Source organism: Astatotilapia calliptera, chromosome 12 (genome assembly GCF_964374335.1).
Source record: "Astatotilapia calliptera chromosome 12, fAstCal68.1, whole genome shotgun sequence".
NCBI lineage: Eukaryota > Metazoa > Chordata > Actinopteri > Cichliformes > Cichlidae > Astatotilapia > Astatotilapia calliptera.
Window position 1 is genome coordinate 20,928,569 of NC_137433.1, and position 24,237 is coordinate 20,952,805.

The 24,237-nt window shown below is 40.4% G+C and overlaps 2 protein-coding genes across 2 annotated transcripts; one reads left to right on the forward strand and one right to left on the reverse strand.

Moving 5' to 3' along the window:
- The first annotated feature begins 498 nt into the window (after positions 1-498).
- Positions 499-10,906, forward strand: ankrd13a (ankyrin repeat domain 13A). The gene is made up of 15 exons (XM_026187967.2): positions 499-975; positions 2,043-2,178; positions 2,470-2,594; positions 2,683-2,728; positions 3,072-3,215; positions 3,308-3,497; positions 4,180-4,246; positions 4,335-4,416; positions 7,571-7,632; positions 7,720-7,850; positions 7,946-8,103; positions 8,229-8,357; positions 8,476-8,636; positions 8,742-8,806; positions 9,068-10,906. The coding sequence occupies exons 1-15, from the start codon at positions 868-870 to the stop codon at positions 9,264-9,266; spliced, it is 1,803 nt and encodes a 600-aa protein (XP_026043752.2). The 5' UTR covers positions 499-867; the 3' UTR covers positions 9,267-10,906.
- Positions 10,907-16,024: 5,118 nt separating this feature from the next.
- Positions 16,025-22,889, reverse strand: slc6a4b (solute carrier family 6 member 4b). Its single transcript, XM_026188700.2, has 13 exons — positions 22,625-22,889; positions 22,032-22,166; positions 21,719-21,938; positions 21,437-21,575; positions 21,171-21,305; positions 20,128-20,231; positions 19,155-19,282; positions 18,935-19,047; positions 18,644-18,775; positions 18,340-18,439; positions 18,121-18,221; positions 17,439-17,606; positions 16,025-17,342 (listed from the first exon to the last, which is right to left on the reverse strand). The coding sequence occupies exons 1-13, from the start codon at positions 22,824-22,826 to the stop codon at positions 17,262-17,264; spliced, it is 1,758 nt and encodes a 585-aa protein (XP_026044485.1). The 5' UTR covers positions 22,827-22,889; the 3' UTR covers positions 16,025-17,261.
- Positions 22,890-24,237: the final 1,348 nt, after the last annotated feature.

Consider the following 24,237-nt stretch of genomic DNA (forward strand, 5'->3'; position numbering starts at 1 on the left):
TACAACGTTATATACTATCTTTAAATTTAGCAGGCGTAGTTATGTACATTATAGTACAGGAGATGTGATTCTGTTCTGATTGATTTAATATGTCGCTTGTCTCTTTGAGATTGTCATTGTTATTGTTCTAAATAAAGTTCATTTTTTTAAAAAGTTATGTACATTATAACCTGGCGGTACAGATTTAGATTTTTAACCCGCATTCACCCCCTCTCTCAAAACGTAATATTGCCAATCCCATTTCAATGTTATAGGGCATAATAGGACAATTAACTTTCTGGGAATTTACATGGTTTGTTTAGCTAATGTCTGCACGATATAGCAGCGCTACATTTCAAGAATTCAAAATATGGGAACCAAAGTTAGACAATATAGAAATCACTTTATTTAGTCATAGTACTAACAATGAAGGTTCTGCAACCCCCACGTCGACATGCTAAATGGTTGATTCCAGACTGGGACTGTCTATTATTTTTTTACGGCGATGATTTTAACTACGAGTGCTGTTTCATTTGTTTTTAGCCTAAATGATTTTTTGTAAACCGTATATAAGGTGTTCCTTTAAAATGGACCATTAGGTTACCTTAATCAGGCGATATTTAATGGACTGCGAGTCTGTTTCTATATAGAACACCCCTGTCGTTGCTGGGAACTACTCCTCCTGGCACTTCCTTGTTCAAAAGTTTTATTTAGGGGAAGGCTTGGGGGGGGAAGTTGGTCACCGGATTGGTTATTCCTTCGACGCTGCTGTCAGACATTAAAGGCATGGATCAAAGCTTTTTGGCGTAACTACTGTGGCTGTCCCAGCTTTTCTCATGGCTCCAGTTGTTAGAGGGTGGCTAACGTTGCACTGAAAGAAAGAGGAAGATGTCCATGGCTAACATTAGCGAAGACATCAGGGTGAAGTTTCCCCTACATTCCGCAGTGTGGGAGAATGACTACAGGAAGCTGGAGCAGCTATTAACATCAACGCAGGTTGGTTAAAACCACTGGCGAGGTTGGTAACTTTGGCACCGATACTCAGCTAGCCGGACTAAGCCAGGAGTGAGCTGCTGAATTTCCGCAGGCAGGCAGTTAAAGAAGGCCAGTGGTGTTTACAGATGCTCCGCAGGCAGCCACATACACATGACACTGAGTAGCGCAGCTTTTTACGCATCTATAAGTTTGAAAGCTTTAAAAGACAAAAAAAACCCAAAAGTCTTCCGGTACAGACTGGTAGCTTGTTTCCAGTTAAAATGTAAGCTTCTGTCCCATTTCACTGGATTCCTCAAATACACTGATTAACAGACAGCAGTACGTGTTTTATCACTCGCATGCATAGATTTGTTGTTTATTTTTGCACTACCTACAGTAACTCGGCATTGCTATTTAGCTTCAAAATGGAGAGATCCAGTAGCTCAAACAATAAGAAGTGTTAGGGATGGGTATTGATAAGAGTTTATTGATGCAAATGCCATTATTGATTTTCCTTATAGGTCAGATTGGTTTTTACTGTCAACTCAGTTTCATTTTCACTGCTTGGACAAAGTGTAGGGGGAAATAAGCTTGCATGTGACTCAGGTGTGTAAAAAGTGCCGCTATCACGAGTCTGGTGTCACTGTTGTGCAATCTGCAACTTTTGGAAAAACATGCCATGTGTCGTGAAAAGATTCGATGTTTTGGGGGGTTTATGATAATCCGATGAATAGTATAAGCTCTAGATTCCCATCCCTACGCCGATAATTACCTCAATACGTGCTTGAGAGTGTATTTTATTTACTTAAAATGGACAATGCAGTTTGACATAGTTCCAGTACAGAGCATGAAACTGATGTGCCGCACAAAGAGTTTATAGCTGTTCCTAATTTTCAGCCCTTGTTGGGCTTATACAGCCAAACTATACAATTATTATGATTCCTCTGTACTGACTCCAGCAGTTTTATATCATTGTTAGCCATGACCAAATTGCATGTTGTTGACTGCACTGGTTATAGTAATCGCTTGGAGGTTGTTATGTCAGCTCGGTAGTATTTAATCTAAACAGGCACCTTATTATTTTTCAGAATGACATCGAGGCTGTGGATCCCAGAGGCCGAACACCTCTGCACCTGGCTGTATCACTCGGGCACCTGGAGTCAGTGAGAATCCTGCTGAGACATGGCGGTCAAGTGACTAAAGAAAATGCCAATAATTGGACAGGTTTGTTACGAAGCTAGCTACATAACAGACAAGGAGGGCTAGGATTTGGATTGGTTTGTTGGTTGATTTTCAATCCCTGCTGTCTATAACTCTACCCGTCATCTGCTGTTGATGAGGTTTCTTGTAAATATACTTATCCAAGAATATCAACTCCTACCACAGCAGTAAAATGGTTTCTTTGGTCTTTAATTTCATTGCTGAGGTTTTTAATGGTTAATCGTTTCTCAGGAAACGGATGCTGTTGCATTAAAAGGTTTAGTGGTTTGTTTCTGCTTGACTTTCTATGGGCAGTGCTGCAGGAAGCAGTCAGCACAGGAGATCCAGAGATGGTTCAGTTAGTGCTTCAACGCAGAGACTACCTCAAAGCCTCCACTGCCCTGGGAGGAGTGCCTGAGCTGCTGTCAAAGATCCGAGTGGTGTGACTTCATATATTTTTGCCTTTTGCTTGTCATCATTTGTAAGTGTGCCTGGAAACATTTATAACATTTCTTTTGCTCTTTCTAGTCTCCAGACTTCTATATGGAGATGAAATGGGAATTCACCAGTTGGAGTAAGTTTTTTTTTTTTTTTTTTTTTTTTTTTGTGAGTGGAAATATATATTTTTTAAGTAGATTTTTAAAGTAGACAAGTGTATAAATAGTATTATGTTCATGCAAAAACAGCTAGTTTATCAGAAATCCAGTATGCAAAAGAGGGATGGTTTCAAAAGTTTTTGTTTTTTTTTATTTAAGGCAGCAGTCTATTTTTAAAGATTGACACTTTTCCTGTGCGGCTTCATCAGGTCACACAGGAAAAACTACATACCTGCCTGATGGCAGGTGAAGTATTTGTTTGCTTAAGTGGTGTTTTTCACGTATGGATGCTTTTTGTTTCTGTATCCTGTTGTTTCGCAGTTCCTCTCGTGTCCCGGGTTTGTCCGAGTGATGTTTGCCGCATCTGGAAAAGCGGCGCCTCGCTGCGAGTGGATGTTACTCTTCTAGGCTTTGAGAACATGACCTGGATCAGAGGGCGTAGAAGCTACATCTTCAGAGGAGATGGCATGTGTTTACACTCCCTCACACAGACGAGTTTTCTTTGCTGCTGTTTTGATTAAAATGGTCTAAGCGACTCCCTGTCTGCGTGTCTGCAGATTCATTTGCAGAGCTGATGGAGGTGAACCATGATGATGAAGTCGTGGACATCGAACGCTTCAACATATCCCAAGAAATGGAGGATGTGACGTTAGAGTCAATGCAGCCAGCTGAGCAGGAAGTTGCAAAAAGGTTGACGACTCCTATTGTCAACACCTACTTGGACACAAAGGATATTGCTTTTGAGAGGTAAGAGGCATTTATTCCTCCTTGTTCCTGTTTTTCCTCATGTCAGGAAAGGATCTAAATTTGTTTGATAAGCTGCGACAGAACTCCAAAGCTATGCTACTTCACGAGAGTTGGCTTCTCATGGCATCTTGTTTCAGTGGAATTACTGCCTGAGCCAGGTTACTGTGTAACCCATTAGAGTTCATGATCACCACCTCTGATCTATGGATGACATTTCCAGTAGTATAAGATAATAAATATTTTGAGGCCTTACATGGAATATTCTTAAATTTTTCAAAATTAACACGTCAAACCAGAATCTAACATGTTAAAATAGCAGGGTAGATGATTCTCTATTATACAGTATATTGAGTTATTATGGAATTTTTACATGAGATATTCAAGCTTTTTCTTGTCTGTCCTTCTGGAAACTGTAGCATCTAAATGCAATATTTATATTTAGTACTTTTTTTTTTGTTGTTGTTTATTCAACATCCAGCTAGAGGACATGTTATCACAATGATGATGACGACACAGGTGACAGACGGCATCTTACTTCAGCTATCCTTACATTAGTAGTTGCTGTTGCACTGTTGGATTGTGAATGTATTTGAATCTAAAGAACAACGATGAATCTCTTCTATTATGATGTTTTATGTTTTCTGGATATATACCAGTCTTTTGTTTTGTGTTTTTCCTACAGGACTAAGTCTGGCATTTGGGGCTGGAGAGCTGATAAAACTGAAGTAGTCAATGGATTTGAAGCGAAGGTATAGAGAAGTTATAAATCAAACCAGAATGTGTTTATAAAATGTGCTGGTTTTATTACCTGACATTGTATTTTTGTCATTTTCTCAGGTTTTCAGTGTGAACAATGTAAATGTGGTAATCAGGACACGGACGGAGCATCTTACAGACGAGGAGAAAGCCAGGATAAAAAGTACAGTTTTTAAGTATTTCAGTATATATATTGTTTTTGTTTGCTTTTGGGGGGGGTTTCAGCACATAGTTTAAATGAACTGATCAGTGACAGCATTAATTATTAAGTATCCTTTGAAAGAAGCTCAACACAGCCGGGCTTTCTTTGTGTTAGCTGGCTCACAAAACCTAGAACCTAGTTGATGATAACGGATCTGTTAAGCCAGACTTTCTGCTTCAGGCTCTGCACAGACAAATAAAGCAGACATGGAAATTTCTTTAATTTGTCAGTGGATCAAAGTTGTATTTATTTTTTTTAAGTTTAATAAAGATTTTTGGTGTTTGTTGTGTGTTCTAGCAGCTGCAATTCCTGCAGTGTAAAGGAGACTTATCAGCAGATTGGAAGCAAGCATAAAAACATTTATACGTTTTCTGCATCGCCAAAACAATATATGCAAATTTTAAGGGACCTGCTGTGATTTTACAGCTTTGCTTCTTTCATTATATCAGTAAGGTAGGGCTTAATAACTTAACTTCCCCCATCCTCCCAGCAGAGAAAACAAGCTGTAAACAAGAGCACTCAGGGAGATCTCCTTCTGCAGGGCGAGGGCTACACTAAACTTCAATGTTTTATGATGTCTTTATTACAGCACACGGTTTTCAGCCTGTTATGGTGTCATTGTGACATCATAGCGTGTCGTATTTGGTTCATAGCTCCCTCCATGCCCTTTCATATGAATATAACTCTCATGATATATTCTAAGAGTATATATTTTGACAGGTTCCTTGGAATGCGTTTTTCACAGTGAACTTTAGCCTTTGGTGCTAAGAATGAAGGTGAAGGCAACCTGGGTACTTATGTGAAGTTTGAAGATGATCTATAAAAATTGTGGGTAATATAAAGTTTTTACAATTAATTTTTCACACTTGGTGTGACCTTGACCTGATTGTTTTTTTTTTGTTTTTTTTTACCAAAATGACATCAGCTCAAGAAAAAGGTATCTTGATAAGAATGCTAACAAACACATACTAAAAAAGAACCAAATCCATACACCTACCCTTCGGGAGGAGAAAAAAGAATCAATGAAGTCGTGGTATATTTTAAACTGAAACTCTAAACATAACCTTTGCCCCACAAGATTATTCATTCAGCACAAGTTACCATAGTGATTTAGCCAGGTAAAACGAGAGCAGGGGCCCGTTCTTCGTACCTCGCTAAGTAGGTTAGCCGGATTAGATTGTTGACGATTTCGCGTGATCCTGGATCAGTCGGTTCCCCGAAGCTCATCCGGGACTTGCTGTCATAGCAACAGAGCCGTAAGCGTAAACCTGCTCGGGAGCAGGTTTACTTTATGTAAACAGGATTAGATCGCGGCCACTCAGGTATTTCCGCTTCATGTATACGAAAGCAACAGCGATATTTTACCACTGTTGTACCATAAATAAATAACATCAATGTAACTAAAGATAATGCAGCACTTGATCCTTTTATTGATGTCACACAGATACATACAGGTCATTTCCTAAAAAAGGGAAATGTACTATTAACATTCTATTACATGTATGTGATTATTACAGATGTAATTCAGATTTCAGAGTAGTAATTGCAATTTACTTCGCGTAATCAAGATGGGAGACCACGGCTATAAAAGCGAACGTGGATTTGGGAAGCCTGTTGCAGCCATGTCCTGTCCGTATACGCGAGCAGCCCATTGCGGAAGGTGCAAGATTGATAAGGAGAGTCCTCAGAATTCAGCGTATATTGCGGGACAGACAGGATCCTTTAGCTCAGCGCGACAGTGTGCTCATAGAGAGATATCGATTTTCCCGTGAGGGTATTATTCACTTAACCAACTTGTTGACGAGGGGGTGCAGGACCACCACCTGTCTTTTTTTGCTCTGCCCTTTTCTTGGTTGCTGTTATAAACAAACAGATTATTCCAGGGTCTCTTTCCAAGAGACTAAAAGCAATATAAGTGATAAATATTACCATTCTGTAGGATATTCTTATATTTCACTTTTACCTGTTCCCATGTTCTAGTGGGTCCTGTCGTGGCTCTAATGTGAAAGAGGATAAAATATAACATATTATAATATAATGTAATATAATATTGGATAATATAGTGTAATATAATAAATCTACCCTACCGCCTACTGGTGTTGGCCAGAGGGGCCGATGGCGCGATATGGCAGCCTGGCTTCTGTCAGTCTGCCCCAGGGCAGCTGTGGCTACAACTGTAGCTGCCTCCACCAGTGTGTGAATGTGAGAGTGACTGAATAGTGGCATTGTAAAACGCTTTGGGTGCCTTGAAAAGCGCTATATCAATCCACTCCATTATTATTGTTATTATTAAATTACTTACGAGTTTAATTTGTCAGCAACTTCCTGCCAGCCCTCGCTCCTTGCTTTTGCAGCCTTTGCAGTGTTCCCTTGCGTTCTGATTAAACTCTGAAACTCCTGAAATCCCTCACTCAAGAGTTCTTGCTCTGCTGCCGAAAAATACCGAGCCGAGCGCGCTCCGTCGACATTTTCGCCGACCAATCAGAGGGTTGCCGATCAATGTTTCTACTATCGATGCGTAGCCCCTTTTACGACACCCAGTGATGTCACATTACTGCGTCCAGCTGTAGTAATCGTCAACAGCAGGTGTGTTCGGGGAACCGGATTAGCGAGCTCACGGTTAGCGCGATGATTTGATCTTGGATGTTTCATTTGATCTTGGATGTAGTAAGCGACGTACGAAGAACGGGCCCCTGCTCTTGTCACACCAAAAACTCCAACTTTAAGCTTGACATAGCTCGCTAACCAATTGATCTCGCTTTGTAGTGCTCTAGTATTAATGTGGCTATTATTTTGCCTTGTATCACTCACCTAAACACCAGCACCAACACTGGCAGGGTCGTCCTCTCTGACATGTATCCCTGACTGATTGAGGCAGATCCATGGATGCCCCATCCACTAACCCAAAGGACCCAAAGTGTCAGCGAAATAAAATAATAGTAATAATAAAGTTTAATTGTTGATGCCTTTCAAAACAACATGAAATCTGCTGCCAGTTCAAAATGTCAGGGAAGTGGTTTGAATGTTGTTATAGTCAACTTTTCTTTACACTCATAACAGAACTGAATCTGAGTGCTGATTGGCTGCTTTTCTTTTGTTTTTGGTCTTTCCAAAGGTGAAAGAAACATCCTGGAGTCTCTACTGGGGACTGTGGAGCAGCACATAAATGCGCAAGGAGTAAGTTGTTCCTTCAGCATTATTGTAAACGTGATACATTTTGTTGCCATGCACCTGCTTATTTTTTGCGACTTCATCATTCTGTAGGACCTGACTCTCGAATATGCAACTGCCAACAATCCCACTGCGATCACTCCAGAGGAATACTTTGATCCCGACTTTGACCTTGTGAAACGAGACATCGGCCGTCCTATTGAACTGAGCATTCGAACACAGAAGTAATTTCAAGTGTTCTAAACTCCAGTCCACTCATTTTCCTAGTTGTATTGTGGAATTTAATGCTTCACTTTATCTGCAATCTCCTCTCACGCAGATTCAAAGGAACATTGTGGATGAGTGAGGACCATCCCCTCTCCCTGGTGGAGCAGGTAACCCCCATTATCGACCTCATGGCTCGCACGAGTTCCCATTTTGCAAGACTACGAGACTTTGTAACCCTGAAATTCCCTCCTGGATTTCCTGTTAAAATAGGTATTTTTGCAGTTTTATGATTTTTATTTATTGTTATTTTTTTCACTAGAAATCTTGGATTTGCAGAAGCACTCTGATACCCTTTCTGTTGTCACTTTGGTATCTCATGTGGCCCTCTCTTTCAGAGATTCCCCTGTTTCATGTGCTTAATGCCAAGATTACCTTTGGTAGTGTAAATAAATGCAGCACTGAGGAGGAAGCGAACACATCAGCAGCAGCCACACCAACATCCACAGGAGACGATGAAGCAGCAGGTTGGAAAGCAGATGGTTTATCCAGAATATTTAAACACAAAACGCACGATTGTCATTTTAAACTGCTCAACTACTGGTTTTTTTTTTTGTTTTTGTTTTTTTTATCCACCCTACCCAGCACCACCTCCTTTCCAGGTGTGTCCCTCGGTGTTTGAGGTACCTGCGAGTTATCACCGTCGCGGGGGAAGCCGCCACATGCCTGTGTCCAATAACGATGAGGAGCTCTTACAGTACGCCATCCATCAGAGTCTCCTGGAGTCTCGTCAAGGCACTGGCCAGGTCAGAGCAATCGTCACTGACACAAACTTCTTTTTCATGCAAATTTCCCCCCCCCTCCCCACATGCTGAAGACTGTAACTTCCCCTGGTGTTTGTGTGTTTGTAGGAGGGGCTCTGGGATCATGTTGATGGGGACTTCGCTGATGTAATGCCGATTAACCAGAGTGACAGGTAGGAACAGATTAACAGTGTTACAAGTAACTCTGTTACTGAGTGTTTTAATAGAAGGTGCTTGCAGCTTAGGAGGCCTAGGGATTCACATGGTTGGTTTTGTAGTGTTTTTAGTCAAACTTTATCACATATTTATTCTGCGCACCTTAAGTCTGTTCAGTGTCCACCTGTGAGGATGATATTCTGCCTCGCTGCCTGTAAGCATCAGTAAAGGCAACAGGAAAAAAGGTGAATCTCAGTTTTATCCTGTTGACCTTCTAGGAGTATCCCAGAGGGGGTGCTGGTGGATTATAGAGACACCTCCAGCCCTCCCAGCTCTGCCTCTGCCTCTAGCCCTGATTCAGACCTGCGTCTAGCAATGGAGCTTTCTGCAAGAGCTCAAGAGGAAGAAGAGAGAATGAGGAAACAAGAGGAAGAGGAGCTGGAGAGGATATTGCAGCTTTCGCTCACAGAGAAATAAAGGGAATAAGAGGGAAATATAAATATTAATAATACAAATTCTGCTGATCCAGAAAGCAACCACCACACCTCAGTTTTCCTTCCTAACCACTTTCATCAACTATGCAACTGCAGATCTCTTTCTACAACAGATAATTCTTACACAGCCAAAATCAAACTGTCTGTATCCAATATTTTTCAGAAGGTATTTTGGTAAGAGTATACTCTTTTTTTTTTGTATATTTCTATCTCAGTATAGTGTCTCCATCGTCACGCTTCTTTCCTGGACTGTTTGAGATCATTCTGGATGGGTTCTACTTTTTATTTATTCAGTTTCTTTGTTTCAGTTCAGACTCACAGCGGCAACTTGCAGGTATTTCTGTCACTGTTGTCTCGGGTGAGGGTTGAGTCAGTGTAACGTGGTTCTGTGAACAAAAAAAGTTTGACTGACTGCTCAAAGGTGACTTCATATAGTGTCGGCACACAAATGTGATATTCGCGGCCCCGGCAAACAAACACAGCAGTGCTGTCATTGTAAAGTCTCCCTACATAGTCACTTGGTTGAAGATATTGGACTCACTGAAAAGCAGAAAACTCAGGGTTAGCAGTTTTGTTTTGTTTTTGTTCCTTTGCTTTGGAATAACTTTGTTAATCAGCTGTAAAACTGACAGAAGTTAGCCAGGTAAATGATTTTAATATGGTACCACTCTAGCATATCGTTCTATAAGAACACTATGCCAGTGTTAAGTTGGAAAGGTTTGTTGGGTTGATTCAGATGTTCATATGTAAATGTGTCTTCTTGTACTTTGTGAATGTACTCTCTACAGATGGAGTAGAGCATTTTGCTTTGAAAGAAATTTGAAATTAGCCGCATGGTGTAGTATCTCTTTGCAAAAAGGATAAAGGGGGTGGTTGGCTTTCCTTTCCTGTCTTGAGCTTCTGGTGAAAATTGACTTCTCTTTTCTTTTTCTTTTTTTTGTAAATTCTCACTGAGCAACTTCACCTCAATTCAGAAATGCAATAGCAAAGACCAGTCTGTCTGTGGATTTATAATAGTCATGCAGCTGGGAAGCAGTAGTTCCAAAGGGCAGTCTACATTTTGTATCCATGAACAACTCAACACCTCTGTGCGGAAGAAGGAAAGCAGCACAGACCCTGAGGTCAAGCATGAGCGCCATACGTTGGGGTTTGATTTTTTTTTTTCCTTTTCTTTTCTTCAGCATGTGCCAAGGATTGCTTCGCTCTGATAACACGTGGTGGAGCTGAAGCGTGGCAAAATTTATATGCAGTGCAACTCAGACTAAACTGTTTAAATGAGTTTCTTTAAAATTTTGTAGTTTGAAAAACAAGGTGTCTCAGCTGTGTGATGCCAAGTAACACTCATTAACCACTGTCAATGATTTTTACTGACAACCAACCACTTTATCAGAGGTCTGTGCGACTGACTGCATCAGAAGCTTCAGCTGAACAGCTACTAACTGTAAAGATCAAGTTGCCAAACTGCTGAAAAGTCAAATTTGAAAATGGTAGCTTTAGTTAATTTAATGAAAATCTTTGCAGTGCGCCATTTGAGCTGTAAGGTTTTTTTATAATAGGTTGAAAGTTTCAGAGAATGTGTCAGTTTTCAAAATGTTGTGAAATAAAAGCACTTTATTTCCATTACTGCATGCTTCTTTTTTCTTTTCTTTTTTTTAATGTGGTGTGTGTGACCATGAATAGTTGCCTGTCTCTATGTGTGAACTCTGTGATGGACTGATGACCAGAGTGTGAGTCTTAGATAGAAAGTACTTACACAGAAAAAGCATAGAAGTGCTTGTATGAATGAGTGAATGAGGCGAGCTGTATGAAAGTGCTTTGAGTGCGCAGAGTAACAAAGCACTAAATAAAAACCAGTCCATTTACTGTTTGATTTTATCCTGCACATCAGGTTCAGTCATGACCAGATCAAAACAAAGACAGCAATGATAACTTGCTCTCACTTTTTAATCTCAAAGTTTAATGCTTGCAGAACTTTTGCTTTTCATCAAACAAAAAATACAACCAATCACAAAATTTCCAGCTTTGAAACCCAAATAAATAACACATGGTGCTCTCTTTTTATAAAATACAGGCCCAGATTACTACTTGTGCCATTAGGTGAGCATTTTAAATCAGTTTTGTCTCATTCTATTTACAAAAGCAATTTTACATAAACTAATATGCAGTGGAGCCAAAAAGCCTTAAAAATGAATCTGAATTTCAGTATATCTACCCCCTATTTGAAAATGATAACAGCTAATAGCAAATGATTCAAGGAGTTTCTTGTGATGTGTATCATCTTAAAGTAGTTCCTGCGAGCCCGGTGTGTTGGCTCCTTAGCAGTAATAATATTCTCCAAAACCAGAAGGGTGAAGGATGTCTCTGATGAAACCAGTGGTTCTCCTTGGTCAGAGTGGAATCAACTCAGTACAAGTATCCATCTCCAGAGCACTTTGGGTTTAATGCACTGTTATCCTTCTCTCTCTCTCCACATATACCCTTGTGCTACTGACACAAATCTCGCATTTACACACCTACCCAACCCAAGAGACCACCGCTCCTCCTCTGAGACCAGACTAGGCGTGGTTATTTCAACTGCACTTTTTATTCTTCTACTTTTTATTTAGAAATGTCCTTATCTGTGATGGAGTTGCTTTTAAGTGACAGTGAACAGCGAGGTTTAGATGGAGCAATTTCTGGAAAGTTTTAATCTGCGATCTTTGTCTAGTCATAAAATGTGATTCAGTTTCTTTTGCCACTATCACCTGAAGATGACACAGGTGATAGTGGTAAAGCAGTTTTCTGCTGGAAACATGAGGCCCAGTCTCAGATGTTTGATCTCCACTGTATCTGTGTTCACTTTAAATTATATTAATAATTGACCTGAGATCAAGATAAATTAAAGACATTAAAGATACACTGATCAGGCATAGCATTATGGCCACCTGTCTAATACTGCGTTAGTCCTTCTTTTCCTACCAAAACAGCCTTGAACCATCAAAGCATGGACTCCACTAGCCCCCCCGAAGGTGCAATTTGAGCTACTGTAGCTCAAATTGCACCTTCGGGGGGGCTAGTGAAAATGTTGCATTGGGCCAAGTTGGCCAGCCGTTACTCTTGACGTACATCAGTGAGCCTCCATGCTTGGACCACTTCTGATAGAAACTGACCACCGTACACCGGGAAGAGCCCAAGAGACCCGCAATTCTGGAGATGTTCAGTAGAGTTGGCTATCACAAAGTGGCCCTCAAACTCACTCAAACACCTATGCTTGCACATTTTCCTGCTTCTAACACACCAAATTTGAGGACATAATGATTACTTGCACCCTAATATAGCCCACACTCACCAACAGGTGCCATGATGAAGACATAATCACTGTTATTCACCATCAGTGCTCACAAAGTTACGCCTGATCTGTGTTTATAAACTAACTGCGCACACTGGGCTTTTTGGCAGCTGCTTTTCCCTCAGTCGGTTCCCATCTGCACATGGTTACGGCAACAGAGCGGGTGTAACTTTGCAGACAGAACAGGATTGTCTCTCGGTTCATATGTCCTCCAGATTTCAGCGACGAGACAGCGGTTTGTAGACGCAGACAGCCATAATGATCATCAGCACCAGCACCACCGCCAGGACACTACCCAGTGTGACTGTAAGGACAAAAACACAAGCACAGCCAATAAAAACAGACTAACGGGCAGACAAGCGCGACGGGTTAACTGGTTACACTGGTTTAAAGGTTTCTGTTGCAGTATATAGTTGTGGTCGCTGGAGACTAAAGAGAAATAAACACCTTGAACCTTACACCTGGATCTCGGGATCATTGAACGGCCCCTCCACAGGCCTCACATTTGTTCTCACCTAAATTCTGCTTCTGCAGGACCACATAAGCTCTCTCGGCCACCCTGTAGTCGTCGGGCTGAGCGATAACCAGCGCATTAAAGCACATTACTGCAGCTTGTGTGAGAAGATGCAGCATCTTAGCAGTGGAGGATGGAGATGGAGGATGAGGATGACAGCGAGGGGTTTCTTCTTCCGCTATAGGATCTGGGTCCTAACGCCGTTGGATTATTGTATCGTGAAACTGTCCAGAACAAGGGTGTCAAACAAAAGGCCCGGGGTCCAGAATGGGCCCGGCAAAGAATTCAGCTGGACGTCTTGGAAAAGACGAAGGAGCGCATACATTTTGTACTTTGAATTGTTTTTAATACGTTTGAGAGCTTTTCATATTGATGAAGATCCTCCCCACAGTCTTTCCTATTCTGTTCCTTCAGTCTTTTTATCTTTCACACGTAACGTAGGTGTCTACAGCTGTGTCCCCACCAACTCCCTCGCCCTTTGTTGCCTTGTGTGTGAACATATTGTCCCAGTCTCCCCTAGGCCCTATTCCCGAAAGTGGATTAAATTAACAACTCTGAGCTTGTTTTTAAAATTTTGAGTTTGATGAACACGCTTCGTGGAATAGCCCTTTGACTGGTTACAGCTCAACTATGAGACTGAGAGATTATTCATCTCAGCCTAGTAAGCTGAGCTAACTGTAGACTCTCTCAGCAGCTCTGACACTGAAAGCTTCAGGATGGTGGAAATACAAAGTGTACAAACTCTTTTCTCTTCTCCGCAACATAAAACAGTCGTGTGGTGTCTCTCACACTCTCAGTTTCTGAAATGTCAAAGAGCAAAGAAGGCTCGTTAGAAAGGTTGAGCTCCTTGAAGTTATATTTTAATATAATTACTCTGCGTGACTGGGGTATAATCTCATCGTTTATAGACAAGTGCACACCATTGCGAACTCGTACAGCTGTTGATTACATGCTAGAAAGGCATAATGAGTGTTAAGAAATGTCAGTCACGGTGACCTGAATGAAAAATCGAAGGCTTCCTGGATACATTTATCACAACAAGACAGCATTTCATAATAGCATGAAGCCAGAAATTGTATTGTAATGGAAGGCATTTAAAATCATAAAGTTATGACCTTAAGCTTAACACAAAAATATAAAAGGACTCATCATTATCAAATCATTATTGTGTGTTTTTTAAAGCTTTTTCAGTACGATGCAAAGTGTCTTCAGATAACGGCTGACATGACTTAGCAATATAGAAACCGAATTAAATTAAATTTTAGTTTAATCAGTGGAAAGTATTTTTTAATTCAGCAGTAAATTAGATGATCAGTCAGTTGAGTTGCTTAACAGTTAGACCTCCAAGTGTCATCAGACCATCTGCTGCAGTTAGGATCACCTCAGCCATCTGTGAATATCAGGGCTAGGCAAGTGAAAGGACCCTCTGGAAGGGGATGGAATCAGAAGTAAATGAGCTGGGGAGGTCGCCGCCTGAGGAATTTGGTTATTTTGGGAGTTTTAATTCCTTTTATTGTTAATACAAGTGTTTGAAGTTTTGCATTCCTTATTCTAGTAGATTACAAGCTTTATTTCTTGTGGCATCTATGAGTGTTTGAGTCCATTTTTTTCTTATAACTCCCCAGTGATAACTTTCAGTTTTTCATCCTGTGTTTTCTTTCATGTATATAATAGTAGTTTTGATCATCGTGGTTTCCCTATCTGTTTCTCTGTGTTTATGTCTTTGTCCTGCAGTGTTCCCTCGTCTCTGACTTTATGTTCAGTCCTCATGTGTCCATGTTAACTATGTTTCCTGCCTTCGTATTTGTGAATATTCATGTATTTTTCAGCCTCCTTTGTTTACTTCCTGTTTAATTTTAAGGTTTGTTATCTTTTGTCTCCTGTGTTGATTTTGCTTCTTGTCTTTAAACAAAAACCCAACAAATAGATGGCTCAGGAGATAACACGTGTTGCCTACTAGTCAGGAGGTTGGTGGTTTAGTCCTTAGCTTCTTTAGCCTACCTGTAGGCTAAAGAAGCTAGCTTAAAATGCTTATGCTAATCGGTGGTAGAAAAGCATAATACCCAGTATCAGTCCCTTTGTTGTTGAATCTCTTACAACTGTCAGATGTATTTTGTGTCACCACTGGTTAAATCAGCAACTAGAAACTACAGCCATGTACAATGGACACCAACAAGTCAGAGAAGAGTACAGTCAAGTCTAACTGCCTGCACATGTGATGAATGAATGTTATTCCTTTATTTCTATTATTCACCCCTTGTTAGAATTATTAGCATTAACTGGAGGGTTTAACAGTGTGTTCATGCAGTAATTCTTTCCATGTATACTGTTTCTAAAGCTGTCCATATCAAGCAGGAGAGAACCACCTATTTAGCGTTGCCTCTTTTATGTGTCTCCTGTGCTTGCCTGTTCTCTACTTCAATAGCAGTCACTGACACAAAAGGGCTTTGATCTGCACGTCCATCACCCAGCAGCTCATTGGGGAATCAAATGTTTCAAAACCACTTCCCACTCTCGTATATTTTCATACCTGTCAGCCTTGACGTGATGGAGCCGTGCTCAGATAAAACTCTGAAGGGTAGCGTTAGCGGAAATTGTACATGTGTGTGTGTCTGTGTCAGTGTGAGGGCCTGAGGAGATCAGAAGGTTTAAGCTGCTCTATTCGCCCGTATGTGGATGGATTGTGGATGTTGCAAATTAGCTTGTTAATTAGAATATCTAATAGAGGTGAACAATGACAGCCAACAGCCATTACAAAGACACGAAGATCATCATGTGGAAATTACAGTTCAGGAAAAGCACAGGGTGTTTGATATAAATAGTGGAATTTAAAAATCTTATGCAGTGTTTTTCTTCCTTTTGTCACATTTAATCTGTTCTTTTGAAAAGGAGTACAAACGATAAAATACGCCATTTATGCTATAATTCATTTACACACACATGTCTACAGAAACCACACCGAAGAGAACAGAAAGCACAGAACAATCATCAACCTCGGGCATCACATCGTTCCCTAATTGTAAATAAAGGATAAAGCATTTCAGATAAGGTAACACTAAAACAGAGCTACTATTTATATGCAAAACACAAACAAACAAGCAAACAAACATTTGAACAGTCTCAAATTAGAAAGTGGAAATATTGTCTGGAGAGGCACAGAATCCATAGATATCAATACAACCTTTCCAAGTTTTGCAAATACAGTATAGCATGTATTCATATTAAGGCAAGACAGGCTATCTGGAGTTAAATGAAGCTATCAGACAAAGACCAGAAAATATTCAACAGTCTCATTTAAAATAATCATGAGATTCTTTTACATATTGTATTAGTGTCTACTTTAACTGTGAAACATACACTCACAGTTATGATAAGAAGATTACACTTTTAACACGGTCTTTGTCTGAGAGTCTCACTTACCTCCACTGCAAACACTAGTAGGGAAAAAAACAACTTTTTCAACTTTTACTTCTTCAAGCTGCTGCCTTTAAAATCCTATGCAAGCACTGTATTACAGACCTACTGTCTAAATACAAAATACATCAAATACACTGTAATACACTCTTTTGTTATTTACCTCAGGTTTTGGTTGTAAATAACACGAAATGACTCACTCAACCGAGATTAACTATGATAGCCTCACTGCTGCTACAACTGCAACACTGATGATCCCACTGTTAGTAAAGCTGAGCATGCAAAGCAACAACGTACATAAAATATAGAAATGTTCCCATGCAAATATTCCCATGTTCCTTGGCATCATCTATCTTTATAAGATGAAAAGAGACCACAGATTTTACCACTTAACTTGTACAACCACAAGAAAGCAAAACGAGAAAACTCTAAACTATCCTGGTGACGCAGGTCTGAATCGCTCTCTCTCTATCGTTTCTGTTTCTCTCTCTCACACAAACACACACACACACATAGGGCAGAGATATGAGTATCTCAAATCCTCTCAAAATTAAAAATTTAGCAGCATTTACCTTTATACAGAGTGTACATACGCAGTGAGAGTTCAACACCATTAACTGGTAATCAGTCATAATGTTAGATCATGTTTAGGTTCAGCCATAAACAAACCTACAACTGTGGTTTTAATGGCAATCTAAAAGCACACAGAGATGTTTATCTCTCTATGGTACAGTGGCCATGTTGAGGTTCTCAGCGTGGATGTCTGGTATTGTCCTCTCGGGCCTCAGACACACGGCCAATCTCTGTGGAAAACAAGGGACGCGTGCAAACGAAGCAGAGGTTAGATTAGAAGAAAATGCATCAGAAACAGTTTCAGGACTTTGCACGCATCCACCGACCTGTTTGAGGGAACCAGGGGTCCACACCAGCTTGTAGACCATGTAGATTGGGACCCAAATGAAGGATGATAAGCCAACGATGTACCCGACTATGATGCTCCAGTCCGGGTACTTGTAATCAAACAGTGCGAGGGGTGGTGCTTTCAGCAGGGAGCTCACAATGATATACTGAGAAGATATGGGATACGCAGCATTTCCATATATGTTAATATATGACCTGTACTGAGTCCATTATTTAAAAATATGTAAAAGAAGTCTTATTGGTGTAGATTTCTAATTCTAAAATGTCATCAGGACAACAACCTTATAGGTGGATGCAAATAAGAGATTAGGGTATCAAACAGCATATGTCTGTGTGCATGCTAGAAAATATTTAAGGAAGCTACTTCACAAAGAGAAGAATTTAATCTACAGAGGGGGCACTGAACTGTCTGCTCTCTTCAACTTTAAAGGCCACTGCTGAAGCTGTCTTTTGATCCTGCAATGAGCTTTCTCTCATATCCTTGTCTGCTACAGCTCACTGATCTCTGAGTGGCTTAACTGGATGATGCTCATTTGACCCAAAGAACTATGTGTTAAAGTATTTACAATGAGTGAAGATAACTAAAAGATCTTGTCGTTTTTATACAGCATAACCGCTGACGTTACGACTGAACCTTTGGGTCGTCAGAGTATCTCTCACCGCCAGAAACGCAGGACTGATAGCAACCCAGCACACTTTCCAGAACAGTCCCGGGGCTTTCCCAAGCATAGCCTGAACGTCATTGCTAAATCGATGGATTCCTGAAATCAGCAAAAATAATACAATCCCTTATAGGTCACCAATTTATACTGGTGATAAAAGAAACAGAAAACTAGTCAATAGATTTCTTCTTTTTTTTCCTTTTTTTTTTTTTTTTACCATAGAACCAGGAAACTGCAATAGCCTCAAGGAAACCCACTGCAATAATTGAGCTTCCAACTCCAAACTCCTCCAGCAGCTTCACCACGTAGGCACCACCCTGCCAGTAAGATTTTACAATCATTGATCATCAGTCAGCACTCATTTCCCCTCATTTGAGCAGCAGACAGTAGATAGCACTACTCCAATTTGCTACAATGTATCCAGAGCATTAATTATAATTGAAGGTAATTGTTTTAAAATATTGAGGCGATGCTTTTTGCTCTCTCGGGTTTGATGAGGATATAAAACACGAGTAACTTACATTGGTAAGGGTGCTCAGAGAGCCTAAAAAACAGACAACCACCAAGCACAGAACAAAAAGTTCCCGTCTGTGATAGAACTGATCTGGATATTCATCCAACACAGCAGTGATGATCGCCTCCAGCCCTCCAAACTGAAGCACACAGAGACAGCTGTTATCATTAGAAACATGTAGAGAAGTGTAAGGATGTTTGAAGTTCATGAAATAAGAAATATTGGACTGAATTTATGAATTTGAATCTGTGGTAGTAATCATCATGCACTGAATACTTCTAGGTTTCTCATCTCGTACCGTGCTGTCCAGTCCCAGTGTGATCATCATCACAAAAAAGATGATCGCGAAAAAGGTCGAGCCCATCATGTTTGCAATGGCCTCTGGGTAGGTGATGAAGAGTAGGCTCGGTCCTTAAAAGCACAGAAATGAACATGAACAGATGGGAGTGAGTATCTGTAATTATAATAGTTACAATACATTTTATTTAAAACAATGTTTTACTGTTTTGCCTGCTGACCTTTGTCTCTGGCTACATCCTCAACCTCCACTTGCCTCATCTCTGCCATGTAGCCCAGCACCGTAAAGATGACGAAGCCCGACACAAAGCTGGTCAGACAGTTTACCAAGCTGGTCACGATGGCGTCGCTGCCGAGGAGGAAGCAGCGCAGTCATTGAACTTACTTATAGAAAAACACTTTCTTAAACAACAGGTCTGTTTGCAGACGGAGGCAGAAATGACATTTTCAGCATTTCGCCTGGTTTTCTTTACAAATTTCTTAAAACTTTTTCTGAGACACTTAGCTCACACACACCCAACAAGCCGACAAGATACTGTTTGCTTATAAAGTATAGAATAAATAACTTACAATTAACAGATAATAAAGAATACATTAATTACACATGGAGAAATTAAAACTAGAATTTGCATATTTGAGTTTTTTTTTTATTTTATTTTTTTATTTGTTTATCAAGAGATTATGGAAACGTATATACATTGTATTGTATGCATCTTACATGACATATTTTCTCAAACATTTCTTTCCCAATCATTTTAACTTTTTCTTGTTAAACAAAAGAGAAATTAAAATACAAAAAACATATTTGAGTTTTAATTTGTATCACACTATGTTCAGCTTTTTAAAAAATTGGTTTATTTTTTTATTTTGGAAATTTATTGCTTAAAATTGTATCGTGCAATTTATCACATTTTTTTCTGAGGTAAAAGAAAATCACACCGTCGGCGCAGAAGTCTCAAAAACTCAAATAGTATCAAATAGTGTATCAAATGTGACACACTAGGCGTTACGGGGATAATGTTTCCAAAGCTTGTCGTTAAAATCAAACACAACGCTCAAAAGGAGATGTGTTTTCACTCGTGCAATGGTTTCAGCATTTCACCCAGAGCATCAGTCTTTACTATTTAAGCCACAACCACAGTTTCAGACAATAACTCAGTGTCTCATATGTCAGCAGGCACTGAGGGATCTTACCGATAGCAGTTGTTTGTGAAAGAGTTGTAGCTTGAAAGAGCCAAGAGGACCCCGAACCCTGGGCCCAGAGAAAAGAATATCTGAGCAGCAGCGTCCACCCACACCTACAAAACACAGAGGCAAAAATGCTCTGGGATGCTGTAGATTATTATGGTATTTAAGAGTATTAAAATAAATTGTCACTGATTAAACACCATCTAATTTTTCTTGTTTTTTTTTTTATTTTATTTTATTTTGCCAAGCAGAGATTGGTTGTGTCAGTGGTACAGTGGGTACACAGCTGTATGCAGGGAGATCTGAAGAGCAGCTCGCATTCGGCATTAAAAAGAAGAGGACAGCGTTGGATATCGGGGAGGGAGACAGAAAGGGAGGCTTTTGTTAATGGCAGAAAATCTAAACCAATTATGCATCTTATTATCCTGCTCTGTGGCTTATTTATGCATCTCATTTCATCTCATCCATATTCTCTTCTAACCAAAGCACTCACACATGTTTTGCAAACAACAGCAGCGAGCTAAGAAGGAAGATGAGAAGGCGCGATAGATAGAAAAGAAATACAGGCTGATTCTCAGGGGACTAGTGGGTAGAATTAAATGAATATTTGGAAGATCCAGCTGTGCTGCATGTCTGAGTGTCATCATTTTAACAAGTTAAATATGCATCGGGATTTCTCCTCAGTGTTGGTTAAAATTATCAAGAATATCAACTTATTTGAGTCATTTCACCAGGACCTGCTAAGTGTGAAAGTTCTAAGAGGTTATAAGCACTTTTTTCATATTAGCAAAAAAATGACCCTGCTATAGATAAAATGCTGCTCTAAAAAGTGGCTGCATTGATTCTTCTCACATCGGTGAAAATAAATTATTCTTTTATTTACTTAATTTTTACACATGTCAAATGAGACTACAGGTAACTGAAAACGTATTCTCGTAGAACAAGGGTTTTATGGATCGTTTAAATTAACAGCATTTGTTTGTTTGTTTTTAACTTTAAATAATTATATAATTTATAACAAACCAGCTGGTCCCCCAGCTTCAACTCACACTGGTCTCCAGCAGCTTTCCCCACTGTGGTTTGAGATAAAACACCACACCTCTCCAGGCTCCTGGCAGAGTGGCGCCTCGAATGAGCAGGATAAAAAGCACAATATAGGGCAATGTGGCGGTCACCCACACTACCTGGTGCAGAGGAAGGCGATATATCAGAGTTGGAAACAAAGGTGTAAGAGAACCAGAAATCTAAGATAAAATCTGTGATTCAAGCAAAGAACATCCATTGTTGTGGCAGTAAAGCGACAGCAAAAAACTACCTTCCCTGAAGTCTTCACGCCCTTCCACAGGCTGAAGTACACTATGGTGAAAATGAGAAAAAGGCAAAGCATCAGCTGCCAGCGAACCCCACCAACATCTCTCAGCCCAGATGACTTGTGGATCTCAAGAACATTCCTCCTGTTGAAACAAAACATGGAACATCACGTTTTCAGCAACAAGATCATATTTCCCAAACAAAACCACCAGCTTGACTGTGTCAAGGATTCCCGCACAGCCGTGTACCTATGTGGTTTTTGCTACTCACACTTACATGCACTTACGTGTAAAATTCCTCTGCCGGAGACCTGGAGGCATTTGTCCAGGTGATGTTGTCCATGCCAAAATAGTTGGTGCAGTCGGGGGTGTTCCACACATTGTCGCAGTTAGTCCAAGGCAGGATGCTGGAGAACGAGGAATAGAAGTAGAAGAGGGCCCAGGCGATGATGGTGTTGTAGTAGAAGGACACATACAGAGCGATGATGCAGATGGCGTATCCTATACCTGAAACACACCAGGAAATGAAAAGAGCTTTGTAGCTGCAAATAAAAAATGTGTTTTGTCCGCACATGATCTGTCGAGCAGCTCAGGCCTCACCTTTGAAAATGGGACAGATGTGTTTCCATATTGATATGGCTCCAGTTCTGTGAAACTGTCCCAGTGCCAGCTCCATGTAGAAGAGCGGAACACCACCAAAGATGGCCATCAAAATGTAGGGAATAAGGAAAGCACCTGCATGGAGAGATGACATCTGAGGACATTTGTAAATGACAAAAACACTAACTTAAACCTGATTTTGGTTCCCATCCCAGCTTAAAGAGTGAATCTGCATGATTTAAGTGAAACTGACCCACTTGTTAGAGCAGGCAAAGAAAGAATTGTCCACATAGTCCTGTGATTCTTTTCCTAGTTTTTGTCCCCTGACCTAAAAATCTTATCTTAATATGAACTTGTTAAGCTCTTTTATTTTTTGAAATTATAAACAAAGACCAAATGCATTTCAAAGACTTTTTAATTGAGTTTCTAACGGATGGATGCTCTCTTCAGCACCATGGACAGTTTCTGCTGTCATCTTTTTCGAGCAGAAACTGTGAGATCAAAATCATTTGAGGACAGAACAAGTTTTACAAACAAAGTCCGCACATCCTAACTTATAGATCGACCTGCTTTTAAACCTTTAGCCTACTTACCGCCACCGTTTTGATAACATATGTACGGAAACCTCCAAACATTCCCAAGGTCCACAGCAAAGCCAATCACAGACAGGAGAAAATCCATCTTTTTGCTCCATTTGTCTCGGGACTCCGTCTGCGTGATGACCGGCACCGGGACCGCGTTGTTGGTGCTATAGCCGGGGTTCGGGGAGCTGTGGTGGGTCAGACTGCCGGCCATGACCGCTGAGTCCTGTCGGGGCACCGGACTGTGAAAAGTCAGGCAGAGGAACAGCTCCTCAGAGAGGAGGATGCTTCTCCTGTGATGATGACAGGGTCGAGTGGGAGGAGTTGTTGGTGCTACACTTGGGGATACCTGTCAGTAGAAATCATACCCTCACTTTTTAACCGTCTTTCAACTAAAACGTCCAGGATGATTTACAGACTCTAAAGCGACGATGCTAGAGTTGATCAATGCGATAACTCACTTTAAAGGCGAGAGGCCTGTTTTTGAACACGGTTGAATTTCACCAGCAGCAAAGACTGATGGGATTGCAGCTTTACTCACATTTTTTTTAAACTCCTTTCCCCTGAACGCATCATGATGTGCAGTAAAGTGAATGTTGAAGTTTCGCTGTGTAAGTCATCTCTTGCACGTCACACCATCGAAATTCAAAACTCTGCAACCTCATATTTTCTCTTTTTATCAATATGAATTAGAATTTGTTGCCGCCTGAAACTCAAACTTTAGAATATAAAGACTGAATTTGGATGAATTGGTACATTATGATCCTCATTTTCTGGGGATATCAGTGTCTTTATTTTTGCAAAAAAAGGCCAAGGAAAATTGATTTCAACATCTTATACCTGAAACATGAGTGAAAGATTAAATCAAACAACAGGCTTCTGACACAGTGTAACAGTAATTTTAACTAGTGTGCAATCGGTCAGTTTGAACTTCCACAGATTTAATACAGAAAGCCATAAACGGCACCTTGGACCATCTTGGTTTGCTGGTCCTGTGGCATCATATAGTTTGGTGAAGACAGCAAAATAGAATCACAGTAGCTTAACTGCACTGATTAGGGAAACCTAATAAAATGAATTTGTAATCAAATCTACCGCTTTTAGCACTGAGTAGTTTGAAAAGGCTACTAACTGGATAGTCAGAGAGCCATGGTCATGTAGGTCTGTGAGCGGAGAGAGTGCATCAAATGAAGTTACTTTGGGAAATGGATATGACACAGGATAGGACAGGAGACATCCAGTAATATCATAAAATTGTCACTTAAGAACCAAGTTGCAGCCGCACTGTCTGGCCTGGTGTCACATGGTTTACTGCCCAGCTTCCCCACCTGAAGCTGGGGCAACGTGCTGTGCAGAAGGATTGCTTAATAACTGTTGTTTTGGCCCTTTCCTGCTAAATGGACATCAAAGGAGAAGCAAAGAAGAATATAGATTATTTCCCCTTCAAGTTAGCACCTCTCCGGGTAATAGACAGAGAGGGAGAGGCAGAGAAAGTTATAATACAAGTGATAATATTATTGTCAGAGCTAGGATGGAGAAAAGCTGGGAGGGAAAGGCTGTGGTTATCCAGCCGAGGTGTAGGGGCCCCTGAGGGCCAATAACATAGCAACAAACCATACATTACT